Source organism: Mixophyes fleayi, chromosome 3 (assembly GCF_038048845.1).
Source record: "Mixophyes fleayi isolate aMixFle1 chromosome 3, aMixFle1.hap1, whole genome shotgun sequence".
Taxonomy (NCBI): domain Eukaryota; kingdom Metazoa; phylum Chordata; class Amphibia; order Anura; family Limnodynastidae; genus Mixophyes; species Mixophyes fleayi.
The window spans coordinates 321,632,572-321,647,927 of NC_134404.1; the positions used below are offsets into that span (position 1 = coordinate 321,632,572).

Below are 15,356 nucleotides of genomic sequence, written 5' to 3' on the forward strand. Positions count from 1 at the left end.
ATTTATCAAGCTGTAGGTTTAAGAAAGTGGAGATTTTGCCTATAACAACCAATCAGATTCTAGAATCTGACTGGCTGCTATAGGCAACATCTCCATTTTTCAAACTCGCAGCTTGATAAATTTACCCCCTGGTGTGGAATCATACAATAAGAGACTTCAAGAGTGCATGGAACAAACATAATGATATTGTTAAGACTTAAATAGAAAATAATAAGAAAGAAAAGTACATAAACTTAAATATTTTCAGGTATGGAGCTACCCCAAAAATAATGATATTCAGGTAAAAATGAAGACAGGTTTGGCATACTTGCTAACAGACCAATCTTACTGAGCCAATCCCATTTTGGCCAATCAAAATGGATGTGGCCTTATGCCAAAAAAAGCATTGAGAGCATTAGGGGTGTGAACAATTTTTCCCAATCAGAAGAGTTGAAAAGTAGGGAATTGTGGTGATACATGGTCAGATGTCATGAGATGGACTTCAAAATTAGGAATATGAATCTGACGAAGCAGAGATATCATGGGGCAATGTTTACTATACCCGAGAGTAAAGTTCATAAGTAAACTAGTAACGTGCAAGATAATTGAAGCAGAAAATGTACTGTTACCAATAAATCAGATATTAGCTTTCACATGATGGACTACACTGCTAATAGCGGACATCCCACAGGCCGGGTAATGTCACCAGCTCATAGTATATTTATAGTCTGCATTGCTGTGTCCAAGCACTGGGGCCATGCATGCTATTCTGACCAGGGTCATATATGGAGTGTGTATGTTCTCTCCGTGTTCATGCAGGTTTCCTCAGAGTGCCCCTGGGACCTCCCACAGTCCAAGAACATACTGGTAAGTTAATGTTACTGTGTGTTCTCATGTGGTAGAGAATTTGGACCAGAACCTTCACTGGGGCAGGGACTGAAGTAAAAGGTTAAAAATTCTCTGAAAAGTGCTGCCCAATATGTTAGCGCTATATAAACAGACGATAATAATAATCACTTTCATGAATACCATACTTGCCAACTTGCTGAAGTTGGCTTTCGGGAGCCTGCCGGGGGGAGGTGGGCGTGATGGGGGCGGGGCTACAAAATGTGCATCATTTTGGCCCCGCCCCGTGATGTAATGACTCTCGCAAAATGCGGGAGTCTCCTGGACATGCCGGGAGAGTTGGCAAGTATGATGAATACTTATATATATGAGACATACACTTTAAATAAGCCCATATCAATTTCTCTAAATTACAGTCTCTAAACTATATAGTTCTCTTTTGTTTAAAAAAAAAAAAAAAAAAAGAAACATTGCAGAGTAAGAAAATACACATTTTCCACCCTTACAAGTAGTGTCCCAATTAAAGCCACCCGGAAGATAACAAACGAGCACACAGATACGCTTCCTAGACACCAGTTACCCAGCTGAGAGCTGTAACGATGCAACTAATAAAACACAGAGGATGTTTCTAAATGTGTATTAATACAAGCAATATGTTCGTGAAAAGTATTAAAACATTGGGGCCATTTCACAGAGTGAAACAGCTAAACATAATAACCAGACAAGGTGGCAGAACGAGACGGTAACCTGCACAGCGCAGGAAAATCTTTTATTTTCCAGCCTTAAGCTAGAGAGATGAACTCCGTGTCCCATCGGAACTGTCTCAGAGGTGGCGCGCATCGCTGTGTATTAAAAACTCAAAGTCTATCTGTGAAATGCCGCAGAGAGCAGTGGCAGAAGGAGAAATAAACTCACAATCAATTCATGGAGAACAGCGGGGATATACTTTAGCAGCACATTGCAGCATACTAAAGGCATAACCATCAGCACGCCTCTCATCTCAAAGTTAAAGTGAAAACCTGTGTTCTATCAGAACGGCTTCACAGGTGGCGAGAATTGTGAAAACAAATCAGGCTCTGCACAGCCCTTTCACAGCACAATCTACTTCTGCTAGAATTCCCTTCCTTCAGACCTGTTGCTGATCCTGTGGTCGTACCCTTAAATACCTCCCCTAAGTATAATTGCATTCCAAACAATAAAAGAATACGTTAATGCTGCTTAATGCAATGCAATATGGGCCACATACATTAAAATAGTGACGGAGTACTCTATAGCAACATACTACAAGACTTATAGCTTTCATTTTACACTTGTATTTTCTATACCAAATGGCACAACTATAATGAGCCATTTGAGATGTCATTTATTGTTTAGTTACAAGGTACAATTACTGCAATTTCTTTAATACAATCTATCTGGTATAACTAATATTCTGCAATACAGCATTAAGGAGAACATTTTTTTTAATCTATTCGTAATTATAAATTTCTGCACAAATGTCTAAGATCTCGTACCTCTGGCTTTCCGAGCTTTTTGATGCATGTTAATTGGTGCGGCAACAGAAACAATCTGTGTTTCACTTTCGTTGCGGTTTATTTTGCGATAGTGTAAATAAATCAGGGAGCCTATAAAATGGCAGTGGGCACGAGGCCTTAAGTTTTATGGCTTTATTTTTGATTGAGATGGCTGCACTTTAGATCAGTTCTACAGCCTAACTTCCGCACAATAATCCACCAATATAAAGCAGTTAAATACTTGTGAAGGCCGTGGGAAATCACAAGGTGGTGCCACGGACAGGGTTGTTTTGAACATCTACAAAAATACCATCTCGGTTCAGCTGTTGGACCCAGAGGGGGGAAATTCAATTCCCCCCGAATTTCCACAGCGTTAAATCTATTACCGTTATTACGGTAGTTTTAGCCCGGGAGCTGTGAGCAAAAAGCCGGCATGGAAACTACCGCAATAAAGCGCAATATTACCGTAATAATGCGCAGGCCGCGTTACTTTTACCCGTAACGTGGCCAATTGAATTTCCCCCAGAGAGTTCAGCGGTCAGTGATGTCATCTCTGTTCCTCCTTGGGCGACTCTACGGCTCCTTGCTTGCACCATGACCTCTCTATGTTCAGCAGCAAGCATGGCGTCAAAGAAAAATACCGGACACACCACTACTCCAAGCTGCTGGATGACCACAGGACTGCCCATGCAGCACAACAGCAAAAGTCTTTCCCAGAACCAGAAGAGGAAGGTGCTTAAATTGAGATAATAGGTGAAGGACAGTCATGGCTGCAAGCAGCTGACTGTCCTGCATTTCTAAGTGATTGGTTCAACTTTAATTTCTCCACCTTCCACTGTGTCTCCTTATTTCAAACACATCACACCACCGGTAGCTGCACAGAGTCGCCAATGGCTGCTTTAATATTAGTGGCTGATAATGATTCTGCCTTACCGTAGCCACATGCACTTTCCGAACCTGGAGATAAAACTGTTAATCCGCTACATTACGTATCAAGTGTTCTCCACATTTCTTAAGATTGTAAGCTCACTTGGGCAAGGCCATCTTTAACTTCCGTTTCATGTAATTGTATGTTATTTATTTGTATCATAATCCTCTCAATGTACAGAACTACATAAAAAGTTGGTGCTTTACAAATTAAGGATAATAATAATAATTATTGGAGCTACATTTGTTATCAATGGACATTTTTCTACCTCTGCCACAATGCCTTCTCAATATTCATTTTGCTGTGAACACTAGGTAACAATAATAGCACCAATTAGCTGATGGGGTTGCCTATAGTTAAGGTAGTCTCAGTTAGGTAGTTAAGTCAACCGACCAAGATGTATTACCAATCGTGGCCAGAATGTTGTGAAAGACTAATGAAGATACATTGGATCTGCACAGACACTTGAAAATCAATAAATCTAAGGAAAAAAATACTAACTTCCTATTTAGTTTGATTGTAGGTTCTTGTAATGTCCTATTTCAAATTACAGAACAGCAGAAAGTAATATTCCATGACAGTGTTCCTTGAAAGCTAGCATTCTTTAGAAGACGATAGGCTAGATGAGAAAGATAGGAATCCAATCACCTTCTAGCTCTCCATGACAAGGCTTCTCAACCACAAAGCAGTAACGGCTAAAGGTTGCTTTTTACAAGTTTAAAGAGGGCAACAGAAACACAAATGCCTCAAATTGCACATAATGCTTGTCATTTCTCCTACACAGGCGAGAGTCCTTTACGTGCCTTAGATGTTACTACTCAGTGTAATTTTCAGTTCCCTATAAAGAACGTTGTACACAGTTCAAGTAGTACCAACTTAGAATTAAGAACCTCATAATACAGAGGACAAGAGATTAATGCCTGTTCAAAATATGTGAAGCTAGTTGGGGTTCTTTTGAAAGGAATGGATATATTATGAAGTACTGCTTTAATGAAGGAGAGAATGATTGAGCGGTGTTGAAGCTATATATTAGAGATCTTACCCTAGTAACCCATCCCATTTGTGGATCTTGGACTATTGCTTGATGTTTGCTGTCCAAGACTATAAACTATTGCTGCAGCTGCATGTAACAGTTCACTCTATGGGGTATATTTACTAAATTGCGGGTTTGAAAAAGTGGAGATGTTGCCTATATCAGCCAATCAGATTCTAGTTATCATTTATTTAGTACATTCTACAAAATGACAGCTAGAATCTGATTGGTTGCTATAGGCAACATCTAAACTTTTTCAAACCTGCAGTTTAGTAAATATACCCCTATGTGTAGACATTTCTACCACTGTGCACAGTGTCGTAGCCTACACATTTACATGTACAGTGGTGGTGCCCACAACACAGCCCGGCTGCAGGATATGGTGCACTACTGCTCAAAATTCTGTGTGGAAAGGCACAATCTACAGGACCCAGTGGTACCAATGACACACTAGTGTACTGACCAAAGCTTGCTGGGTGACATGAATAAAAGGGATTATACAGTCTTCTAGATAACAGAACATTTATAAATAAAAGAACTAAGTATTTGTTCTAGATAATTGTACATCTCTCAGCCAAGACAGGAAATGATTATCGTTCCAAAACTATTGTCATAATGCACTTTAAAAAAAACTATATAAAAAGGGTATTGGTTGGGAGCAATATGTGGTGTCTACAGCTGTGCCTGGGTCTATAGTAGGTGCAGGTGATACCCTGGTTGCAGATTTCCGTTATGACTATAAATGGTAGTAAGCTTGTGAAGATAACGGGATTTCTGGCCCAATTCTACCCACTTCACGCTGGCTGGCCACCCAGGGGTGCCTTCCTATGCCAGGGAAGCCTACCCAGTACCTTCTAAGGTTCATGTAGTCACTCAGACAAATGCTGTTTGAAAGTAAAACAATACATTTATTGTAATAAAAACAAACTTGTTTCGTCACAAAGCTGATATAAAGGTTTGGTAGCTGTGCCCTTACTCAATTTTTTTGAGGCTTTTTAACTCTGTTCTTTTAAAATTTATGCCCACTGTATGTGAAAATAAGAGGTCCGCTAACATTTAACACCCCTTTGTGAGTAAAAAGGCCCATTTTGTGGCAAACAAGCTTTGAATACACATTTTGCAGATGGCTAATATGCAATGATAAATGTGACTACTCTTGCTCTGATGATACAAGAATCAACAACGAGCTACAGTGGGTAATTTGTGTTTTAAAATGGCTATTAAAATCAAATCCTTCTCTCTGCACATATATGAGACAATGCAATATTTAAGGTGTGTCTTCCCCATCCTTGGTTCACATGTTTGCCAAATGTTTTGTAATGCCGAGTGTACATCTAAATGAGGACGGCGGGGATACAAAGTAACATCTCCAGCAATGTTTGCTTTTCTAATCTTACAAATATGCATTCAAAGATTTACTCACAAAAGTCTAATGTAAATTAAAAAACCAATCTGGAGCTAACCACAAGTGATATAATTTAATGAGTGTGTTCTGGGCGTTCTTGGCAGTTCTTCACGAATCATAAGCTGCGTTGGCAAGAGCCAAGGTCATCATGGTGGACTTTGTACTCTCCCGCTCTGTGCCAGCAACGAGAACTCCCGATTTAAGAACAAGAAATATGACAATGACTAATGAAAGTCCGTATGAGTGGGAACATTTAACCATACAATCTTATAATAAAGTCAAGGTTCATTTTCATAGACTTTCCAAAGAGATGAATGTTTGTATCTATGGTGAAACATGAAATAAGTGGTGTAAAAAAAAAAATGCATGTTTTTCACAAACATAAAACATTGACACATTATTTGTCCTAAACAAATACAAGGCACGCATTGGACAGAGATAGATAATTTAACAGGAACGATATGGAGAAGAGCGTGCAAACTGGAAAGATAGCAATCCTACAACATGGCGTAGGCCACATATAAAGGGAAGACAAGAATTAAACAGGGCAGGCAGTTAGGGCAGAAATAAACATATATGGCATAAAAGAAATAGACAGGTACATATACAGTTCTGTGCAAAAGTTTTAGTTAGGTGTGAAAAAAAATGCTGCAAAGTAAGAATGCTTTCAAAAATAGAAGTGTTAATAGCTTATGTTTATCAATTAACAAAATGCAAAGTGAATGATCAGAAGAGAAATCTAATTAAATTCAATATTTGGTGTAACCACCCTTTGCCTTCAAAACAGCACCAATTCTTCTAGGTACACTCAAAGTCAGGGATTTTGTAGGATTATAGTCAGGTATACGATTAACCAATCACACCAAACAGGTGATAATGATCATTATTTTCATATGTAGGTTGAAACACAGTCATTAACTGAAACAGAAACAGTTGTGTAGGAGGCTTAAAACTGGGAGAGGCACAGCCAAACTCTGCAGCAAAGGTGAGGTTGTGGAAGACAGTTTTATGTCCCAGGTCATACATCATGGCAAGACTGAGCACAGCAACAAGACGCGATGCATGATGGAAAAAACTTTTGCACAGTATTGTATATTAATGAGAGTGTAAGCATCCCGTTAGTAGCAGGAGTATGCTCACTGTGCTCCAGCGAATCCTTCTATAACTAAATCAAGCTGTAGGAAGTCTGAGAGGTTCCTGATTGGCTCTGAATGATCACAAGGTCAGAGTCACATAAGCTTCTGCACAATCTAAGAGCTACTTTAAAAATAACTATATACTATACAGGGAATGTACACATATATATGAGATTTTATCAAGAATGGTATTCATGTTAATAATTTATTATTAACAACTGTACATTGCAAGTAGATTCTTAATAAAAATGATAGATTTTGCTAATTACATAACAGGTCCAATTAAATGCCTGTTTTCACTATTTCAGCTTTGTCAATTTTGCCATATATTTTTTGTGTCGAGGGATTTTATATAACACAAGAACAAAAAAACGTTTCACTATCTTGCTTTAACTTTAACACAAATACAGCTTTTATCAAAGAAAAATACTCTAGAAACCGTTTGATATAAAAAATAATAATAATCTCATTCTATCTTTGAAGCGGTTTCATTTATTTTACTCCCCACTGTGAGTCTTATCAGAAGGCCAAGTATAAGAAGTTTCCTAGTTTATGATTAGGAAAGAATCTGATAGATTAGAAGACTCAATTGAAGTTGGACATAATAAGTATTACAGTATTACATGACATTAATCCTGCCATTCCATTACTTTCTCAATCATTGTGCACAGACTAATTATTCTGAAGCCAGCGATCAGGAGAAAATAGAAACATACTTACACTGGGCTGGAGTAATCTCTTTATTGCATCAACAAGGCAGGCTCTGTACTGGTCCAGAAACAGGCTGACATTGAGAAGAGAACACATTCTGGATTATAATGGGGTTTGGCATTTCAATGATAAAAGATGAAAAATAAAATATGAACCCAACATGTACTAATTTAGCAGCTGCACAGAAAAATGAGAGAATTATGTTAATATCAGATCATCTGCTATATAGTAAATTATATAAGTGAAACGTTTCTGTATTTGACTTGTAGATAGAAGCAGACACAACATAGAAGTAGGGTCGAAAGAGCTGGCAGTCGAAATATGAATCATAGGCTCAAAAATAAGGTACGCGGCATGGTTACAATGCAGATTTAGGTTAAACTCTTGATGTATGAATCAGGTTAAGTACACAAGTGGGTTATATAATAGACTGTGAGATTTATCCTGATACAATAACATGTCTGGAAGATGTGCATTATCTTAGTTATCATCATAAATGATTAGCACGGAAAGCCCTCATCAGGAAAGGCAAAAGTGAATTAAACAGAGGAGGCAACGCTCAGCGAAGACCTTAGATAGAAAGGTGCGTGAAATAAACTAACACCCGGAAAGACAAGGCAAGTCTGCAATATCCCCAGCAGGCAAATTGGATGAAAGACTCAGAAGTAATTCAAGAAGCTTCAGCACAGCTGCTCAACAACCACGCTGAGGTACAAGATGTCATTCCCTGAAAATAGTTAAGGATCTAGCTACTAGGTCATAATACGGCTTATTCTGGAGCTCCGAGAGGTCATGACTTCTTACGCTAATGCCGGTATGTCGGTCAACAAGTTTTCTGAAATACATGCAAAACCTGTTTTTACAGGCGAATATATATATATATATATATATATATATATATATATATATATATATATATACATACATAAATACATACATACATGAAACTGCAATTTTATCGGGGTACAAGAGGGAAAATTGTCCAAGTTGCTGTTATAGGGTATTGCCAATTACCCCCTAAAATATCAATAAAGAAATACTAACATTAAGATAGTGCTACTGGATTATTTATCAAATTGACTCACTCCTCACTATTTGATTAACTGTGATAAATCATCAAATGGCAGACATCACAAAAAACAGACTGGCTTAGAGATACTTACTAAAAATGTTTTAATCAAACATACTAATAACATTAATACAAGTATGAATGACACAAGAACATACTAAAACATCTAACACATAGCTTCATATATACATGAAAACCGATCTCATAATTTAGCTGATCTAGTAGTTTGTGTTGCTGAGTGTCCGCAACAGAGATCTAGGGATAAATGTATCAAGCTGAGAGTTTTCCGGCGGGTTTGAAAAACCAATTAGATTCTAGCTATTATTTATTTAGTACATTCTACAAAATGACAGCAAGAATCTGATTGGTTGCTATAGGCACCATCTCCACTTTTCAAATCCGCCGGAAAACTCTCAGCTTGATACATTTACCCCCTAATCTCCTGTTTAAAAATGATTTAGTCTGTGTACATTATACAGATGGACTAATCCCAGGGTGGCGAGCGGACATCCTGCAAATATGTCCCATTTAGAACAAAGAAATTCTGGTCTGTGTGTAAGGGACAAAATAAGTTTCAACTCACAGGTTAGTAAACCACAGTTGAATAGTTACCCACACCGTGGGATCCCACGTTAGCTTCAGTACAGGCTCCCACTGATTGGAGAGGTGGCCAGTTTATACCTTCATTCCTGGGAAGCCTACCTACTTGTGAGCTGGAGATTTCATGCAACATGTTATAAGCTGGGCTGTCATATCTCCTTCCCTTCCCTATGCACTACCATACAACTTGACAGACAGTTGGTCAGCGAGGTAGCAGTGAAGCCTATATTGTACTATATGCAATAAAGCCATAAATGCTGTAAAGCAGCTGATAAGTTTAGATGTTGTTTACCAACAATATTACAATAGAAATACAAAACAATGATATTTGCAAAGGACTTAATTTTTAATTGGGAGAGATATTTACATAAACAAGCAATGTTTTCGTCCAAAGACTTCTATCACTTAACTGACTGAGATTTTTTTCTTATTTGAATTGATAGCAATTAATTCAAAACAAGCAGAAGTAGGCTTCTATATGGTGCCACCATAACGCAACAGGACATTATTTTTTAACTCTTTATTACGTGTAAGAATAATAATCTATTACCTAAATAAACCAATATACAATACATTGGGATGCAGCATATAGTTCTCTCCAATAATCACCAAAAGTTGATCTTTGGACAATCTCTACGGCAAATACAATGATAATCTACAGCTCAGACCTTATGAGTGACAAAAGATACAGGTGCCAATATTAACCAATCGGATTTAAGCTTTCATCACTCTCATCACAGTAGACTGCAAAATGCAATCATCTGATTGGCTGCTAGGAGTTACAGTAAAAAAATATTAAGGTAGAAAGGAATTTTTCTAGTTTTAAAAAATAACTTAATTAAATATTTGAAGTGCAATTATATCAGTCTTCAATTACTCTATTTCTTCCAACCAGTGTGATTTCTTATTGAATTACCACCACACCTAAAATACCTTGTGATACTGAACTAAAACAGAATTTCCCATCAGTATATATTTACCACCCATTCACATCTGAATTATTTCACGCTGCACATGGATCGTTTCAACTCTCCCATTACTTCCCAACAGCCAACTTCTCATCTTCATCTCTCAGTTGAATGCCCACCTACATAACAGCTTTTTACACGGAGGGTAAGAATCTCTTACCACCCATCAAAAGTCCATTCCTTTCTCCCTCTCCACTTTACTAACTGCGCCTATTTCAGTCAATACTGTTTTCTTCATGTCTCACTGTATAATGTATCTTTTCAACGTTTAACACAATTGTCATTCTATTTAATCTTATACAGCACACGCTGGAAGAGGTTCTGGGATGGGATCCACACCTCCTTCTGAGTCACTCTCTTACGTCTCTCTTCTCCAGCACTGATAACGTGAGCCTGCTAACCATAATAACCCTGCAAGATTTTGCACATATAATAACTGCCTAGTGTATTTCTGGCTGCAAATAACTTCTTGAAAAAGGCACTCGAGTCTAACAAGTGTTTGGCAATGTGAACATGAAAATATATGAATGATTTAAGGATACAAACATTTCCTGAATGCAATCATGTATATACATGCATCTCAATCTGTTTTCCTTTTTACAGTGGCTTTGTGAATAGATCTTGTTTTCATGTAAATGAGGTCAGACTGTAAAACTGGCTCACTATTCAGAGAATCAGACAATGCCGTCCACGCTTGGGGAAAAAAAAATGTAATCAAGGCAACTGAATTTCAGAACTGGCACTGAGGCTGACAGCAAAATATATAATTGTACCTCAATAGCATTTAAATCTTAATATATCACATTTAAAACTAACAAAGTAAAATTATATATATATATATATATATATATATATATATATATATATATATAATGAGTTCTCTTGTGGACTAAAGATAGACCATTAGAGTCTGCTTTGCAAATATAACTCCTATGCTGTATCTGATCATTGGCTAGGTACACTCTCTAGCGGAGTGTATCTAGCACTAACCTTTCCTGCAGATTCTTCATCTTCAATGGGCCGTTGCATGCAGTTCTCAGTCACACCTAGCTCCCACCGCCACCTCATCTGGCCTACGTCATCAGTTTAGATTGGGCATTGCTACCTGATTTGCATTCCTTTGTTTGAGACCTGGTGATGTAGATCTCGGCAGTGGGGTCTAGACGAAGGTGTAGGACTGCATGTGGCTTGCTGACTTTACTGTCTATTTTGTACATTTAAAAAAGTTCACAAAAGTTAATAGCCACATCTGCCTACCCTTTGTCCCAGCCCTGCACTATAAAAAATATACATTTTGAAAACAAGGATGTTACCTAGTTAAGTTCAAAAAGTAAGATGTTATAGCTGTGATTTTCTTTAACTGTGGGACTTTAACACCGACTGATATTATGCTACAAGGCAAAACCTGCTTCTTGTGTTTTTACATTTCGCTATCAATCTCCTTCCCATAACCCACCCACAGAGATGGTCACTCCTTCGACCTTGTCTTCTCCCACTACTGCGCCATCACTCGCTTCTCCAACTTAACCTTCCTGCTCCGACCACAACTTCAGCCTCCCCTCACCACATGTCCCTGCACCAAGATTCAAACGCAGGCTGTGACACTTAAATGCTCTTGACCACTTCTTACATTCACTAAAACTACTTGTCTCTTCTATAATCTAATAATCCACAACAGAACACTTACTCGAACCTTAGACAAAGCTGTTGCAGCCACACATATTTATAGGGGCATATTCAATTCCGATCCGAGGTAACGCGCGTTACCGCGGAAAATGCGCAGTACTGCCGGTAATACGGTACCGCAATAACGCGGATTTTCGTACGCAGCCCTATGGGCTGCGAACGAAAATCCACGTTATTGCGGTACCGCGGATTAGGTTCGCGGCCATTCCGGCGCGATCCCGCGGATCGGGATCGGAATTGAATATGCCCCTTAGAGTGATCAAAAACTCCACCACTGCAAACCAAGCAGAGCAGGTGAATGCTAAGCACCACTAGAGGACATTTTGCTGCAACTCTGACTTCCATAACATCCACCCAGTCCTCTAACCTCCAATGCCTCTTTGCCATATTCAAAACCTATATTTGGTACAACCTCTGCTCCATCCATTACAGCCCATGACTTTGCCACCTACTTCAAAGACAAAATGAACATCACATCTCTTTATACCAGACCACACACACAACCCACCTTCTTCTGTACTCCAGAATCCACTCTCAGGTCCTTCTCCCCCATAACGGAGGGTGAAGGCACTGCACTCATCTCACATCACAACCTGCCTTCTCAAACCTTTTCCATCTCACCTTCTCCTCTCCCTATACCTCTCTCCACTGGTACATACTCATCCTCTTTAAAACACACTCTCATCACAGAAATCCTAATGAAACTATCTCGTGACCCAGCCTTTCTCTCAAACTACTGCCTTATTTCTCTCCTCCTATAGGCCTCCAAATTATTGAATAACTACTATACCAGTATATGATCGTCTATGTTGCAATTCTGCACTTTCAATCCCTTTTCAAATCTCTGCTATTTGGCTCCCACTGACCCAACAATCAACTGAGACTTTTCTACTTACTGTAAAGTCTAAAGGGGTATATTTACTAAACTGCGGGTTTGAAAAAGTGGAGATGGTGCCTATAGCAACTGATCAGATTCTAGCTGTCACTTTGTAGAATGTACTAAATGAATGATAACTAGAATCTTATTGGTTGCTATAGGCAACATCTCGACTTTTTTAAACCCACAGTTTAGTAAATATATCCCTAAGCGTTACTTCCCCGTACTCATCCTCCTGGATCTCTCTTGCCACTTTCAACACCACTGAGCACATTCTTCTCCAACACACCCACCACTCTATTATTATTGTATTCTCTAGTCCTAGAGTCTCTAACACACATCAAGTCTGCCTCAACATCAACACCACCACAGTTTTCTTAGTCATCTAAATCAGCAGCCCGGTTGTCACCCTTGGAATTCCTTACCACATCGGATAGACTATCTCCCAGCCTTAAACACTCTCTGAAAACCTACTTCTTTACTACAGCCTACCCTACTCCCACTGATACACCCTTGCTTATGTCAAAACCTAGACTCTGAGCCACACTCGCTTCTCTTTTCTCACCTTTTCCCACCAGATTGCAAGATCTTTCATGAGCAGGGACCTCCCTACCATTCGTTTTCAAGTCTGAATTTATTTTCTCTGCCTTATATGTCCTTGATTAATGTGTTTTTTGTGTTTTTCCCACTGTCCAGTGCTGAAATAAAAACAGCACAATAGATATTTCTTGTCTATGACAAAACACGCCAAAAAGTAAAACAGAAAACATAGCAACCATGAGGAATTTCTTAAACCTACACATTCCTCCAGTGATCGGCTTTCCTACTCTTACGCCATGTAGAGAACAGTAATCTGACCCCATGACACACATGTAAGCCTAAACAAGACCTTAACGTTATACAACAACAACAACAATAAAAAAAACATAATAGTATTAACAAAATCAACAAACATTAAAATAAACATAACTTCCGATAAAAATAAATTCCAAAACGGAGACATAAAGATCACAAATATTATTCCTTTGTTCCTGCTGTTAATGATTTTCAAAGTAATAGTTTACTCGTATTAAAAAAGCCATTAGTCGTCCGCATTATTTTACAAATTGGATGATGTGGTGTGAGTATCATGAGCAAAATAAGATAGCAAAAGCCAGGGTTGTTTTGATATTTGTGTGAAGAGCAAATTTAACTCTAAATCTGTTGGCAAGACCTCGCCTCACCCACGTAATCTGGAAAACATCCATATGTGAGCCTTGTCTAAGCCCCTGAGAAGACTGCTGCCCTCCTGCTCATGTCCGCCAGCTCTCTGATCTGACTTTCCTACTTAATCTGGTCTAATCCTACCCAGCATTAACTTCATCTGTGCAATGAAACCTGTAGTATCTATTCTAATATTTGGTGAGGAAGGCATTTACTAAATTACTTGCTGAAATCATATGGTGTTGTTTAGCTCTTTATTTTAATCAGATGATGCAACTCGGGGACACATTATCAGCGGTTTAGCTGGAAACCAGGGCTTGTCCTTTTATGAACAAAGAACCTTTCCGATATTACACCAGTCCTGAACTGTTACTATGCGACAGTTGCAACCACAAACAGAATTATAATGACTAATGGGCTTCACACTAGTAAGCTCACCCATGTTGATGTATAAAATACAAAAACAAATCAGCTTAAACCACATATTTTCCCGGCAGGATACAATAAATGTTTGTTTGGAAATTCACTATAAAAGCATGTCTTCTTTAAAAAGAAAACAATTCATTGATTTAATTTACTAATATTAATAACCAGTGGTTTGCAGTTATATTTAATTTTATATATATTTTTAAAATATATATCTTAGCGATGGTATTTCGTTAAGAAAAAAAATGGAAAATATTATTGTAAATAACATTTTTCAGAAGGACCCTGCTCAATGCACTTCATACAAAACATAAACGAATGTATAGTATATACGGTAGTACAGGACATATTGAGTTGAACAGTTTATTACCCATCAAAACTCCTAATATCTAGAAATGGAAAAGCTGTAGACCTCATAATGATTATATGTAAAACACAAGAATTTACAATGAACAAGATTAACATGGTGAGATTCTTGATTAATGCTATTTCTGACAACTCCTCTGAAATAAAACCTGTTCTCTTAATTACATGTTACAATATGTCGTAGGATGATTTATACAGAGAATAAAGACCATGATACAATGTTCCTCCCTGTTACCTTGCTGTTAATAACTGTCTACTTAACTTCAGCAGTCTTCAGAAATATCAGATATAATTTGCCGCTGATCTTACACGATTGACGTGTGCGAGTTGCTGAATTTGGTAAAGGTCTTGTATGCATTTAAAGCACTCTAAATAGCTATTACGATTCAACATCAGACCACAGATCACTCAAAGACATTTTCTTATATGTGAATTATTTCGGGACCCCACTTAAGATAGCTCGTGTCACAACACATTGTTACAGCCTGTATATTGTTGCTAGAAAACATTATTTTGGCGATCACTTGTATGCAAAAAAAAAAAAAAAAGATGTACAACCTTGCGCTAATATCAATAGTCAGATCTTTAGTAACAAGTAAGCTAATTGAG

At 38.1% G+C, this 15,356-nt stretch overlaps 1 protein-coding gene across 2 annotated transcripts in view; it reads right to left on the reverse strand.

Moving 5' to 3' along the window:
• The window catches only part of CAMKMT (calmodulin-lysine N-methyltransferase), a 297,789-nt gene that overhangs the window by 32,346 nt on the left and 250,087 nt on the right, over window positions 1–15,356 (reverse strand). For both annotated transcript variants that reach the window (XM_075204137.1, XM_075204136.1), the window contains one exon: window positions 7,562–7,625. In XM_075204137.1, coding sequence (XP_075060238.1) covers window positions 7,562–7,625 — 64 coding nt within the window. The remainder of the gene's footprint in view (window positions 1–7,561; window positions 7,626–15,356) is intronic.